At 41.7% G+C, this 15,601-nt stretch overlaps 1 protein-coding gene across 5 annotated transcripts in view; it reads right to left on the bottom strand.

The window, feature by feature from the left end:
* ZRANB3 (zinc finger RANBP2-type containing 3) overlaps positions 1–15,601 on the bottom strand; it is a 311,788-nt gene that overhangs the window by 5,268 nt on the left and 290,919 nt on the right. For all 5 annotated transcript variants that reach the window (XM_073884606.1, XM_025856866.2, XM_073884610.1 and 2 more), the window contains 5 exons: positions 13,358–13,449; positions 9,825–9,926; positions 8,502–8,644; positions 1,995–2,105; positions 583–985 (listed from right to left, as the gene is read on the bottom strand). In XM_073884606.1, coding sequence (XP_073740707.1) covers positions 583–985; positions 1,995–2,105; positions 8,502–8,644; positions 9,825–9,926; positions 13,358–13,449 — 851 coding nt within the window. The remainder of the gene's footprint in view (positions 1–582; positions 986–1,994; positions 2,106–8,501; positions 8,645–9,824; positions 9,927–13,357; positions 13,450–15,601) is intronic.

Raw genomic sequence — 15,601 nt, 5'->3', positions numbered from 1 at the left:
CCCCCATAATGAGAGTATTTCAAGAGGAAATGAGGGGCACCTGGCGGCTTAGTTGGTAGAGCATGCGACTTGATCTCAGGGTCATGAGTTCAAGCGCCACAATGGATGTAGAGATTACTTAAAAAAAAGGCGGGGGGGGGGAGTGCCTGGGTGGCTCAGTCGTTGAGCATCTGCCTTCGGCTCAGGTCATGATCCCAGGGTCCTGGGATCGAGCCCCGCATCGGGCTCCCTGCTCAGCGGGAGGCCTGCTTCTCCCTCTTCCCCTGCTTGTGTTCCCTCTCTTGCTGTCTCTCTCTGTCAAGTAAATAAATAAAATCTTTAAAAAAAAAGGAAATGAAATGAAATGTCTGGAATTTGCTTTAAAATAATTCCAGGAGAAAAAAGGATTGAGGTGAGGGACAAATGAAAATGAAGGCAAAATGTTGATAACTGTTCAAGTTGGGCGATGGGTCTATGGGTTGATTATTCTACTTCTGTATGTATATTTTGAAAAACTGCCATATTAAAAAGTTAAAAAAAGTAAGTCAATATTCATCACTCAGTACAATGCGGCCTTCTGTCTGCCACATGATTATAATTTACCTGTTCCAATGGGAGCTTTGAGATCCAGGTAATGTCCAGAAGATTCTTCCTCTGACTTTTGGGGGCATCTCTCAGACGTAAAAAGAGTTCCTGTGCATTCAGATTACATAGCTGACACACACCATGTTCAATTTCAAATACTTTGGCTCGCAGGTAACTGTTATTAGATCGAATCCAAAACTCTTCCTGACATTTCAGAGAGCAAAACCGTGAATCCCAAGCGTTCACTTTACACTCTTGCTTAGTTTGGCAAGTGGGTTGCTGACAGCGAAGGCAAAGTGGGTTTCCTTCATTATCCACAGCTTGCAGATAGCCTTTGGATATAGAAGGCTTCCCAGTGAGATCAGCTTGGGCTATGCAGGGATTTAGAAATGGGACACACACTCCATCATCAAGGAACTTTCTAGAATTGAGCAAAACATGCAATAAGTAACTAATGAACACTTAACACTAGTCACTACTTCATATAATGAATGGTTTTCAAAGTTTCTATACTGATAAACAGTAAATGCAGGACCCACAGATTCTGTGATTCAGTGTGGAAACAATAGTTATAGTCAGCACTTGATGCTCCGTGCCAAATAAAGCACAGAATGGGGTGTTAAAAAATTAATTTGAATACAAATATGCTGCCTCTCTTGGGAATTTAGATATCTTCAAGTTAAACAATCAGACTTGGACACATCTGAAGAAATTGGCAAATGAGAAGTTAGAAAATGCTTCTTCAGGCTGGGAAAGGACAGACTAATGTGAAACCCCACCTGAAGTTGGGGCTCCCGTGCTCTGTGTTGGACCACACACCGTAGCAGGACAGAGAGGCCATTTACTAAGGCTTCCATGACACCCTCTGGGAGCCCCTGCTGACCACCAGCAGACAGTCACGCCCACGGAGTGACACAGCCAAGGTGCTAATACTGCTTTTAGGAGCTGGAACAGTTAAGTGCCTCCTACAGGTAAACTCAGATTTGACTGAATTAAAATGAGAAATGAACATGACAGGACATGCACTCAATTTGTTAAAATAAAACGAAAAGGTACATTCCTCAATTATGTTGAAAGGTCCTACACGGAATTACTACAACTGCTTGCCCATTTTCTATTTTCCATGGCTATTTGTTAGAAGTGTTAAAAGAAAAGCTCCTTGTGATAGAAAGAGCTCATGACTGGGAACATCTAGTATCTTTGGGTGGGTCACTTGGTCCACCTGGTCTCAGGGTCCTTCTCATTTCTAAGGTGAGGTCTTCCTATTCCTCACAGGGTTGCTAGGAGGATGGAGGAGTTACCATATTGTGAAAGCTCTTTCTAACTTATAAGTGGCCACATCAAGGTCAAGTATGATTACAAATATGAATACAGAAATTTAAAGGAGTACACGTAGTACTACTATGTCCTTCTCATAAATGAAACCTTACTGTGTAGAAGGTTCCCGTGGCCCAGACTCCTTCGTGATCAGACGGACATGGCCCCCATTCTTCTTCACCTTGTCCAGTGAGGCTACAGCAACATCTTCTTTGGTAATGTATCTAAAACAATTACATGTTAAGAAGATTTCCTGTCTCTCCTCTAAGAGTTTCACTACTTCATGCTCACATTCCTCCTTGTAAAAGCAAGAGGAGAAAAGGCAAGACAGGAGTCTTCATGGTGCTAACACGAATTCCCTATTCACATTAGGGAATATTTCCTACCTTTACAGTGGACTCCACGTGTGGGAAGCACATCTCTGTTCCAAAGGGGTTTTTTCAAGATTTATTTTTCTAAGACATTCAAGAGTCCTTCAGTATCCTCTGGACCAGTTTTCACTTAGGGGCCAAGTGGAGTGGGTGTAGGAGTAAGAAACCACCAAATCCATGCACAGCTAACAGCCGGGCGCGGACAGCTTGCCACACCGCACAGAGAATCTCCCGCTGCACGTTTACCTACCTCTTGGCCTTTCCTTTAAGGTTCCTCCAATCACCTCGGTCAGTTATAACAGTGTATCAGCGTACTTGGGTAAAGTGATTCTCTTTTTAGTTAACCAGGTGCCATCACATCTTCTATAATCTTAAGGCTGTTTCCATTATTTTCAGCCATACAGGGTTTATGGAATCCTTCCACTGAAATAAAGCTACTCTTGATGGGGATTCAGAACCTTATTACACAACACTATCGGTACCACACAATGGTTTAGGGACTGGAAGTAAAGAGGAAAGTTATTCCAATTAAAGGTGACGGGGGATTTTAAGTAGGTAAAATGCAATTACCCAATTAATTCCTTCTAATTAGCATGGCCCACTTTCTCTGGTAGTTTACACTTATTGTAGATTTTTTTCCTTTTTAATTAGTTTAAACATGAATTTCTTCATACTTCCAAGTACTTCTTAATTTGGTATCTTGACAATAAAATTAAAGTTAAATCACGATGGAATTGTGTAATTGTAGGTAAGATCTTAGAAATCTGCTTTTCTGTTAAAGTAGATTTAATAATTAACAGATTTGCTTCTTTTTATAAACTGTTAATTTTTTGACTAGCTGATACACGCACGTATTTCAAAACTCAAAAGGCATGCAGTGGTGTATATGGTGAAGAGCAAGTTTACCATACATTCCCATTCCCTCCTCCAGAGCTATCTCTATGACCAGTTCTTAATACATACTTTCAGAAAGAATTTTTTTCTGTGTAGAGGTTATACCTTTCATTTTCTCTGTATTTTTATTGACATATAACTCACAAACCATAAAATTTACCATTTTAAAGTTTACATTTCAGTGCATTCTAGTTCATTCACAAGGATGTCCAAACATCACCACTAATTCCAGGACATTTCCATCACCGCAAAAAGAAACCTGTACTCATTAGCAGTCACTCCTCATTATACTTTTTATTTTTAAAAACAAATGGTAGCACAATATACACACTAATCTCCACCTTGCTCTTTTTACCTACACATACATCTCAGAGACCTTTCCAGATTAGTACACACAGGCTGCCCTATTTTTTAATGATGGCATGTTATTCCATTATTTGAATAAATCATATGTTTAACCAGTTTCCAATTAATGGCATTTAGGTTGTTGTTCTAGTCTCTGCTATCATAAAAAATGCTGTAATATCCCTACACATATTTCTACACATTAAATATATGTAGAATACATTTTCCGGAAGCAGAACTGCTGGGTCAAAGGTCTTGGGTGCTTTAAATCTGGACGGATTTTGACACATTGCTCTCTCCTTTGGGTTTGTACCAACCAATACATGGGTCCACCAGCAATGCAGGAGAGGACCTGTTTCCTCACACTTAAACTAGCACAAGATATGTCAGTTAAAAACATCTCTGCTAATGGTGATACACATCTCCTTATAGCTTTAAACCTGCATTTCTCCTATGAAGAGTGATTGTCTTTTCATATATTTGCATTTCTACTGGTGTGTTATTCTGAAAGCAAAGGAAGAAAAAAGAATCACAGTGAATTCTTTTAGAATTCTCTAACTTGCCCTTTTGGTTCCTAAATTTCCCACGTCCCTCCATCCCCCAATTCTTCAACCATTTTATTCCCTTGACAAAAGCACTTCACTAAAGTATTTCAGTGGATTCTAATGAACTCAAACACTTCCTGGCTTTGAGGGGCAAGGGGATATTAAGCCTTGCCTCAGGTATTATTCAATGTTTAAAAGCTTAGAGACCTAATTCAGTAACTTTAAAAGATGCTGAGAAATCTATTCAGAGACTTAAGAACTAAAAATAACCTTTCCTACAAGAGATTTAAGCACAAAATTCTGGAAACCACAAGAAACAGATCAATCAACCCACAAAGCGGGAGGTTGGCAACTTCTCAAACATGGTTGTGTTACCACCATTTAATTTTCCATTGAGGTTTGCTGGGAAGTTGATGTAAGTATACCACCTCTCAAAAGGATTATGGTAAATCCCTATTTTCAAAAATAGGGAAGGGAGAACATTGTCTACTAAAGTAATTCCTGGATGGGCATGGCAGTAGAAGATGGCAAATTTTGCAAAAAGAGAAGAGTGTGTTGGAAAGTGGCCCACAACAGGGAAAACAGTGCTGGGCTCTAGGATGCTGACCTGCTTTGGGGGTCAAAATAAATCGGGCGCCTGGGTGGCTCAGTTGGTTAAGCGACTGCCTTCGGCTCAGGTCATGATCCTGGAGTCCCGGGATCGAGTCCCGCATCGGGCTCCCCGCTCAGTGGGGAGTCTGCTTCTCCCTCTGACCCTCTTCCCTCTCGTGCTCTCTATCTCTCATTCTCTCTCTCTCAAATAAATAAACAAAATTTAAAAAAAAAAAAAATTAAAAAAAAAATAAATAAATAAATCGCTGGCATCCTAAACATAACAGGGCTCCAAGGGAAGCAGGCCGGCCTCAACAAATGGGAACTCAGCAACTGAAACAATAGCTGGTGATCTTGGCTTCCATTCACATTTAAGATGGAGCTACTCAAAAGCTAACTGCAAACTCTGAGTTTGGATGGGTCCCAAGAACTGGTGGAGATCTAGCCATTGCTTATAATTAGTGTCTATGTGTCTTTATTCTAAGGTCATTCCATTTTTTTCAGAGAGGAATTCTCTAATTTTCTGCTAGCAAGTAAAATGTGGCTTCTAGTATCCTGGAAGTGAAGAAAGGGGCCCGGGGAGTGCTGGTTTCCAATATAATGCCTCTCCCTTTATCTCCACTAAGCTTGGTGTTTCCAAGGCTGGTGCCTCTCTGGTTCAGTTTCAGTAGAAAGTAAACTGGTAGGACAGTGGGAGGGCAAGGCATCCAGTGTACACCTGCTCCTCATACAGACTTCCAATCAGTGCTGTTGTACAGCGTGATCTCTCACACCTGCTTTCAGAGAGAGAGTTATGCCAAGTCACTGGGACGTGCTGAGGTTGTCCAGCAAGAACCGGCACACTTTCCCAAAGCACACCCCTCTGCAGGCACACAGGTTTTATTTTCATGGCTCTGCTAAGTCCACTTCCCTAGAGCCTTCCCTCTCTCCTCCTCTCTCTGATCAGTGACCAAGGTCTCCAGATCTCCTAACACCTCTCTTCATCCTCTTTCCTCCATTTCCATTGCTCCTAATGTCTCAACTTGTGTGGGAGGCAGTATCTTAACCATCTCTCCATAGGACTCCTGTCTCTGGTATTCAGGCAATCACTCATCTAGGGTAAAGGGACTTTGCACATGTAATTCGGGTTACTAATCAGCTGACCTTAAGAAAGGGAGCAATTCCAAGCATGAGAAGGATTTGACACACTATTGCTGGCCCTGAGACATAGGAGCCCATGTGCGAGAACTAGAAAGAAGCCTCTAGAAGCTAAGGGCAACCCCCACCCTGACAGCCAGCAAGAAAACCTAAGTCCTACAATCACGAGGAACTGAACTCTGTCAACAACCTGACTGAACGTGGAAATGGACTCTTCCCAGACTCTCAGTGAGAGTCCATCCAGCTGACACCTTGAATTCAGCCTTAGAAAATCCAGAGCAGAGAAACCAGTAGAGCCATCTCAGACCTCTGACGTACAGAACTGTGAGATAATACATTTCTGTTGCTTTGAGCTGCTAAGTTTGTGGTGGTTTGTTAAAGCAGAGACAGCCAATGCAGCCTGTTTCCTTACTTCAAGTTCTCCCTTTTGATCTCATTTCCCAACTGCTGCCAGAGGGAGCTCTGAAAAACACAAACCCAATTGCTGACTCTGTTGCCTAATACATGTTTTAGCTTTCATGTATCATCTCCATAAAACTGTATAGATAACACCGTGTGTCTGACTTTAGTTTGTATTGATTTCATGACTTTTGCTTTTACACCTGATTGGCCACCTTTCTCAGGTGGTTATTTAGGTGGTCAGCCATGTCTGATGGGGAGGAAACAATGTGACAAGTCTAGAAATGGCTGGAGTAGGCTATAAATTTAGTTAAGAAGGAAATTAAGGTCATGCAAAGAGAAGACCAATACTGCAACTAAGACGGTGGTGATGGCAATGAGAAAATGTAGGGGACTGGAAGAAGGATCGAGAGAAACAGCATAGGCATCATGCTTTTTGTTACACGTGAGTATCTGTATGTGTAGGGGTGGTGTGCATGTGTGTGTACATATACATAGTAATACACACAGGTATTTTAAATGTATTTTTTGTATAAAGTAACCAACATTCGTGGGAAATATTTAAGCACTACAGAAGAGTTTAGGTGAGTCCAAAACTGGCAGCTTGTGCACAAATCCAACTAGGCAAGGGGCTTTAATTGATTCATAGAGTATTTTATTTTTAATCTGAATTTGAATGACTTCAGATGGGTTATGCACTTTCCAATTTGCTATACTTCTCCCCCCTACCTCAACCTTCTCTGGCTTTACACTTGATCTCATGTGTTCATTTCTGGTTCCTGCTTTGCTTTTAGTCATAGGAGTTTGCGATCCAGGCCTAAAGTATAAAGTTCCTACTATCTCCACAACTCCCCTATTATATGGGCAAGAGTCCTCATCAGGGGCACTATGGACATTTTGAAACAGATAACTGCTTGGGAGTGCAGTCCTGTTCACTGTAGGATTTTCAGCAGTATCCCAGGCCTCTAGCCACTACATGTTCCCCAGTTGTTTCCCCTAATCATAATAAACTAAAATGTCTCCTAACATTGCCACCCTGGGGGGTAAAATTGCCCCCAGCTGAGAGTTACTGTCTTAGAGAAACCTCTGGTAAGAGTTCCTAGGGTACCCTTCTAGATACTTTCTGTGTCATAAGAGCAATTACATATATCGGTATCGCCATCCTTTTTTTTTTTTTAAGATTTTATTTATTTATTTGAGAGAGAGAGAGAATGAGAGATAGAGAGCACGAGAGGGAAGAGGGTCAGAGGGAGAAGCAGACTCCCTGCTGAGCAGGGAGCCCGATGTGGGACTCGATCCCGGGACTCCAGGATCATGACCTGAGCCAAAGGCAGTCGCTTAACCAACTGAGCCACCCAGGCGCCCTCTCCATCCTTTTTTTATACTTATTTTTACTCTTAATAATATATCACAAGTATCATTCCTTATTCTCACATATGAATATACCATATGCCACATTTTGCAACAGCTGAAGGGATTTTTCACTGTATAGGGATACAAGCGATATGATCAACTGCACCCTCTCACATATCATTGACGGATGTTTTTCACCTGTGTGCACGGACAAGTCTAGAGATCATAAACTGAGGATGAGGACACAATCTTGGTGTATGGAGACGGCAAGAGCGACAGGGGCTGTTCAGTTTGGTGCTTTGTGATCTCTCCCCACACGGGAGCTAGGCAACAGAACAGCGGACTGCATGTCACTACTTCATGCTGAAGAAAGCGTCTACAGAGAAGGGGGAGTAAAGTCCCGCAGGGGATACCTGGGCTGGGCAGAGATTATTATGAAGCCAAGAAAGGAAAGTAAGTGTACAGAGATCAGAAAGAAACCTGTAATGATTAAGGTAAAACACAGACAGGACACACCTGACCTTTCCTTTTATTTTGCTTCTGGCCGTGGGCACGAGACTAGTTCCCCGCCATCCTCGGGGTGCTGGTGTGTCCAGCAGAACTAGCCCCCCTGCTGCATGGCACCCAGATTCACGCTCCAGGAGCGCAGGGCAGCAGCTCTTCTAACAGGGACCTGTATTCCTGTTGTAAATTGTGTCCCAGGCTTGGCAGGTCACAGGTCACACCCGCCTGTCACTCTGGCCTCTCTCCTGATGAGTGGGGACTCATGGGACCAAGACCCAGAAAACCTGATCTTTTCCAGCAGATTTGATCAAATTCACAAAATATCTAATTATGTTGCTATAAAGTAAGCTGTTATTTTATGTATAATTTTCTCTTAACTCATCAGGATTTCATTAGTGGTTACATAAAATGTCTCCCCGCCCCGTAGAAATAACCATGACAAATAATGAACTACAAAATAAAAAAGAAAGACAATGCATACCTTTTAGTACTATTTTGCTTGGTTTGTTGCTTTATGATTTCTTCCAAAGCGAGAATTGGGCTGCAGAAGAGCTGCCCGCTTTTCCTGATTATCTTTTGCTTCATGGCAGTTAGACTATTCCATTCTCGAACAAACCTCAAAATCTGGCAGAAAATGAGGTAATGAAAAGAGTTAACCAGCTCACCAGGCATCTTCCTTTGAAAGTAAGCCCCTTATCACATCAGAAAACTGCTGTTTTATTATATCCCCAAATAGGCTTCTGAATGTCACAATTTAAGGCTTTCTTCAGTTTGATGCATCTTCATATCTTTATTGTAAAATAACTGTGGCCAGTTCTGCAGAGGTCTCTTTCAACCCAAAGACACATTTCAGGATATCCAGCATATGTCCTTAATGCACATAGGGACCAATGGCAACAATGTGCTCAGCGAGACCAAAAGAGGCCCAGCTGTTAGAAGCACAAAGCCAGCGGTGGCAGAGGCAAAAGTGGTCTTGGGGAGAGCGGGTCTTCCAGTGGCGGCAGGTTTCAGCGCCACATCTGAGCATCGCTTTGTACCCGACTGCCTGACTTCTCATAGGCAAACAGCCAGCAATAAATCTGGCACATTTTTACCAGGGTTGCTATTAATCTTGCTTATTAGTCAATTATATGTAACTGGCTATTTTCTGGGAATCTGAGAATCAGGATTCAATGATCCCAGAGAAAATAGCTCACTGCTACCTCTTCCTTTAAGACGGGTATGGCTGACCCATGGGCAATGTTTGCTTTCCACTCAAAGGGCAGAAACGTAATCACTATTCTCTTGTAAAAAGTGGTACGCTGCATGCTGTCAGCCCCACCTGTGTTGATCCTTCTCAGCAGTGAAGGTCAATCGGCCACAGATCAGGCTTAAGGCCTCTGAGCAAGTACTTGGTCTGTGGCTGTATGCCGACGCTTCCGAGGATGCCAGAGTCCCCCAGTATGGCATCGTCCCTGCTCTCAGAACTGGCCATTGTTAGAACTTAACCGTCAGAGATAAAATGAGATTCTGTAAGATACAAATATAACAGTTGCTAATTCTGTGAAGGAGAAATTAAACGATGTGAGGATAATTCTATCCACAGAAACAGCAATCTAGGTGTGATCACTCACCAAGGAAACAGATCTCACGTTTATTCTCAGCACCAAGGTAAATCATAGGCAGTCCCTGGACTGACGAAAATGCGACCAGTGATCTGACTCTGCACCAGGCCACGAGGTAACTTTATTGTTATTGAACTGAAAATGGTCTTAAATTACTCAACAGATTTTAACTTAAAACAAATGCACAGGACTAGTCTTACCAGGGAGCGATTCTGTTTCAGCTGAAAGCTTGCTGGTAAGTCTTCCCAAAGGTCTAATTTTATATCCAAAGGAATGAAGTTACAGTTCATCTGGTTTCCATCCTGATTATAGATTAGGAAGGCATTATTAATCTATCTGGTCTGTAGGCACTACTAATTATTTTAAAAAGTAAAGAATTATATTATGGCACAATATTCCTAAAAGATAAATGGAGGCGGCACATTCTAACAAGATTCCACACACACAGCTGCCCTGCGTGGATGCTCGGTGGAGGGGCCAGGCCCCCAGGCGCTCTGAATGCCTCCACTGCTTTCCTCTTAAGGATAAAAATACCATGTAGAGGGCTGTAGTCAGTTAAACATGAGGTTTAAATATGAGTATTTCTTTTATAAAGGGGAAGAAAAACTTCTGCATATGAAAATCTATTGTATCAATAAAAGCTGAACCCATATTGAATTCTCTCAGCTGAAAAGAAAGTTACAGTTTCCACAATCACTTTGGAAAAAAACACACAAAAAATACTTAACAAACTGATTCAAAGTTTAGACATGTAACGGTTCCAATAAACTCTGAATTAGACTTGGGATTCTGGCTAAAATGGATAGCTCTTTAGAGGGCCACCGTTACTGCAGCATAGGATGCTAAAGAGCTGTTACTGATCTTCCTTTTAAAGGGGTTTTTATCCAAATTCCTACTTCGAGATTCACCTCAGCTCACCTTACAGCTGTGAAAAGACCTGTTCATGTGTCCTCTGCTTAGTGTCTCATATTCAGAAGATTAATTGAATAACATTTTATGGTAAAGGGACATGCAAGTATTTAGCTCATTCATAAAAATGCACTTGAGACTATTAAGAGAGATGTCAAGAAGGTGAGGTGGCCCACTCGATGCAGGCTGGGTGCTGGAACTAGAAGGTGGGTCAGCGAGGCTGCTGCACCAGGACTTTGCAGTTTCTCTCCTATCTCCACCCAAAGGGGTGAAAACACTGATCAGATGATGCAGGATGCAGAGCTTTCACTGTACAGAATAAAAAGTCTAAGGAGTTTAAGGGCTTCTGAATTCTGTGTTGTGCTCTGCCTGGTGTCTGCCTTTTGGGTTCTTGAACTTCAATCTCCTCTGGGGACCAGTTCTCTATTATTCTCACCTGGTGGTCTGGGAACCATGGCCTGGAGCTCTCCCCACACTGCAGATGAGGGTGCTCAGGCACTCAGACCTGCCTCTACGTGAGCTGAGGCGGCCTTGGTGCTCCCTCCACACCCAGAGCTTCCACATGGTGGGCGGAGGTCCAAGCCTTAAAGAGAAGCATTGTTCACTGCCTGGCTTCGTTCCCGGTGTCCCTCTCTTGGCTGTGGTCCCACGACAGAAGCAGTGTGGGGCTCCTGGCATTCACGATCCTAGTCATCTCCTAATCTGCTAGCAATCCCTTCTAATTATTAGTTGGCACTGGAGATTATTACACGGCCTGCCATCTATCTATATTTCTATTTGGTTTAGTGTAAAACCTGTAACCTAAGTTATCTTGAAAAAGGCATTCTTTCGGGCGCCTGGGTGGCTCAGTTGGTTGAGCGACTGCCTTCGGCTCAGGTCATGATCCTGGAGTCCCGGGATCGAGTCCCTCTGACCCTCTTCCCTCTTGTGCTGTCTCTCATTCTCTCTCTCTCAAATAAATAAATAAAATCTTTAAAAAAAAAAAAGGCATTCTTTCAGTAGGCTCTCATGAATATAAGAAGTTACAAATATTTTATTTTCCTTATAAAGACTAGGAATTTGATACTGTAGACCAAAGTATTCATCGTCTCAACAAGTTTTTCCTCAAATACTCACACGAGTTTACCTAGGCCAAAGATTCTTACAGGCCCCTGAGGCCACTTTAGGGGCTCCACAAAGGCAAGAGTGTTTTCTTAATAACAGGAAAACAACATTTGCCTTTTTCATCTCATCCTCTCACAAATGCACAGTGATGTTTCCCAGGGACAGACCGGTACGAGAATCCCAAGGTCTTCATTAAGACTCTAGAGAAACGGGTAAAAATATAAAACGATGAAGGGGTGCCTGGGGGGCTCAGTCAGTTAAGCGTCCGACTCTTGATTTCGGCTCAGGCCATGGTCTCAGGGTCCTGGGGTCCAGCCTTCGTCAAGCTCCTGCTGAACGTGGCGCCTGCTTGTCCCTCCCCTCTGCTACTCCCCCTGCCCCCCGCTCTCTCTGTGTCTCTCTAGAATAAATAATTAAAAAAAAAAATCCTAAAAACAATGTAGAACAATGCCAACTCTCTTCACTAAATGTTATCTTTGTTTTATAAAACATGTTTCATAAAAATAAGCTGTTGACATGAATATCAACAATGGGTTATTACTATCTTTAGTTAATAAATACTTTTAAGTGTTTCCAGCTTAATTTCAAATAGAGTAAATATCAACAGATATAACCCACCTGACCAAAAGCTCCTTGGGGTTCTCAGCAAATTATAAAAGTACAAAGAGCTCCTGAGACTAAAAAGTTTGAGCACCACTAACCTAGGCTATGGCATGAATCCAAGCAATCATATTTTTAAAGCTTCCTAGACTTTATTCGACATGGATGGGCAGGGTCAGGCTTCGGCAAAGGTGCTGAGGCTGCTACAAAGGATCTGTGAAGGAGCTAACTTTTTTTCCAAGTACAGTTGACATGACGTTACGTAAGTTTCAGGTGTACAACATGGTGATTTGACAAGTCTATAAGTTATGCTGTGCTCACACCAGTGTAGCTGCCATCTGTCACCACACAACACTATCACAATATCATTCACTGTATTCTCTGCGCTGTACCTTTCATCCCTGTGACTTACTCCCTCCATAACTGGAAGCCTGTAACTTCCACTCCCCTTCCCCCATTTTGCCCATGCCCCCACCCTGTCCCCTCTGGCAACCACTAGTTTGTTCTCTGATTTATGGGTCTTTTTCTGCTTTGTTTGTTCATTTGTTTTGTTTTTTTAGATTCCACACATAAGTGAAATCATGTGGTACTTGTCTTTCTCTGTCTCACTTATTTCACTTAGCATCATACCCTCTATGTCCATCCATGTTGTTGCAAATGGCAGGATCTCGTTCTTTATGGCCGCGTAATATGCCATTGTGTAGATGTGGGGTGTGTGTGTATACCACATCTAGGAGCTCTTACTGAGAGTTCCTTACGGCTAGGCACAGTGCTAAGTGATTTACAGGAATTGGCTCATGTTACCCTTGCAACAACTCCTCTCCACGTTTTCCAGTTGAGGAAACCGAGGCACAAAGCAGTTAAGTAATATGTTTAAGATTCCACGCTCAGTAACAGATATGAATTGAAGCAGTTTGGCCCTGAAGTCTGTGCTCTTAACTACTATGCTGTTTTGCTTCTCATTGTCTTTAGATTTAACAAAAGAATTTTAGAATTAGCTTTAAAGAGAAAAAGAAACAGATACCTATATCATTGTTAATAAAATTAAATATCTCCACTGAGCATGAAAAAAAGGAAGCCTTTTGTATGTTTCAAGCTACAGAATCTGCATGATGCTTACCTTAGTATAGAGGTGAATCCGGTCAGTATTCTTACTTGCACAGAACATTAAGGTATCATACACTGGCAAGTTGTCTGAACTCTTCAACTGTTCTAGTTAAGAAGATAAAAAAGAACCTTAAGGCTTACCTCTCCTCTAACCAAAACAGCTTATTTTAATCTTCTATGGGTTAGAATGATGAAAGAGCTATATAAAATATATCAACATATTTGACAAAGAACATGTGTCTGTACTTGAAATAAAACTACGATGGTAGGCCATCTAAGACCACACTGGCTTATATGGAAACCAGTTGCTTTGCACTTTTGCTAATGACCCCATAAGAGAGAAACAAATTCAGAATTAGCTGAAAAGACATGCGTTAGATATGAGAGAGAATTTCCTCCACCGAGAGTTTTACTGGTCTTAAAGGAGTCTAGAATCTGGACTTCTCCCAGAGTGGTTTTAAGCTGGGACTGAAGGAGCACCATTTTGGTTGCCAGCAGCAATCCAGCTCTGTAAAAGACCACTTAAATGCCAGACTCCCTATGATCCAGTACTTCACATTCAGAAAAAGGGGATATGTGGACAAGCTTTTTTTCTGATTATCTTCTCTTATTTACCACTTCTCAGTTTCACTGACCAATATATATATATAGGAGAGATAGGGTTATCACAGTGGATCTAAATAATAATTATGGTTAACACTTATCAAGTACTTACAATGTGCCAGGCACTGTTCTCAGTACATATATTAACATCTCAGAAATAAGTAGTGCATTTTACAGAGGAGAAAACTGAGGCACATTAACTTGCCCAAGGTCACACCACCAGTAAGAGGACTTAAGACCAGTAATGTGGCTACAGAGCCTATGCCCTTAACCTCTGCCACAGTTTCTGAACGATTTTCATCATCATCATTATTAATTTATTCTTATTTTATTTTTTCCTCGGTGACCTTTTAAAGTGCTTCCCCAGATCTAGAAGTCTATGATTTGTCATTCTACTTGGCAATGTCATCATATTTAATTTTTTTAAATCAAGCCACTGGTCATTTTACAAACTTGGGAGTATTCCCATATTTCATAAATTCAAAAATGTCAGCTTTTTCCACACTTTAACATCTCTGAGATTGGCATGTTGTACAGCCAGTAACTGTGCCGTTTTACAATCATTGCTGGCCCGGTGGCAGGTGCGAAGTGGTTGTCACTGCCCGAGCACGTGTGAGCTTAGTCATAACTACAATACTATTGTTACTTCAACACCACACTTGAGTCAAATGCATTGTCTGTTACTACATGAGTTCAGTTTAATTACCTCTACAATGTCTTCAAAATGTTCCACTATGATTTGGTATTGAAATGAAAAGTTATGCGCACCAAAAATTTTTGCATATAAGGCGGGAGAGCATAAATTTGATATTAAAGAAGTAAATATGTATCGTTGGAGGAAGAACCAAAATTTTTTTATATTCTTGCAAAGGAATAACTAAGTGCTTCATGGAACCTAAGGAAAGGAGATCCCTGCAGAGAGAGAAAGCTCTCTCACATCTGGATCCTGAGATGTGCAGAAGGGTTGCCCTAGTACATGCCAAGCACAGCAATGGAGGCAGAAGGACTGCCGAATCCCTCAGGACAAATGAAAGACATATCAAAGCAACAGAGGGTGGTTTGACCTGGTCTGGACTCTCACTCAGGTATTAAGATACAGCTTAATTTTTAGAGTTTCTTTCTTTTTTAATGTACATAAAATAAGTGCATCCTATAATCACTGTGTCTTCAGATTTTTTGAAGAACCATAGTTAATGTATTAATGTTTAAAGATCAGAAGTCATTCTCTGATAAAAAGCATTATAGGATTGATTCTAAATCAGTTGATATTCTTGGTAGTTAGCAGCTACACTGGGGAACATATTCCTCTTGTCATTGTTTTCATGAAGTATAATTTAATGGCTCAAGACTAGAGATGATGCATCTTGTGAAGACACAGCCATCCTTCCAGACCCTTAGAATTCCAGTTAGAACAAAACCACAGTCCCCGCAAAGCACATACCACTCCAGTTCTAGAAGAGCTTATGTGCATAGAATAAACATTTTCACATAGTGTGCCCCCTCTGTCATCCTTCTGTTTGTTTTTCATGGAAATCCATGTTAGTGGGGAGAGGTGAAACATATCGCTTGTATGGAATTCTCAGTCCAGTGATCTGAGGAGTCAAAGGAAGAGGGGACAGGAATGGGGGAAAAGTTGGCATTGTCTGGAGTGGAT

The sequence above is a fragment of the Callorhinus ursinus genome, unplaced genomic scaffold (assembly GCF_003265705.2).
Source record: "Callorhinus ursinus isolate GAN/ISIS: 27379988/994484 unplaced genomic scaffold, GSC_fseal_2.0 scaffold2, whole genome shotgun sequence".
Taxonomy (NCBI): domain Eukaryota; kingdom Metazoa; phylum Chordata; class Mammalia; order Carnivora; family Otariidae; genus Callorhinus; species Callorhinus ursinus.
The sequence above is the reverse complement of the archived record's forward strand: the minus strand, read 5'-3'. Positions and strand labels throughout refer to the sequence as shown.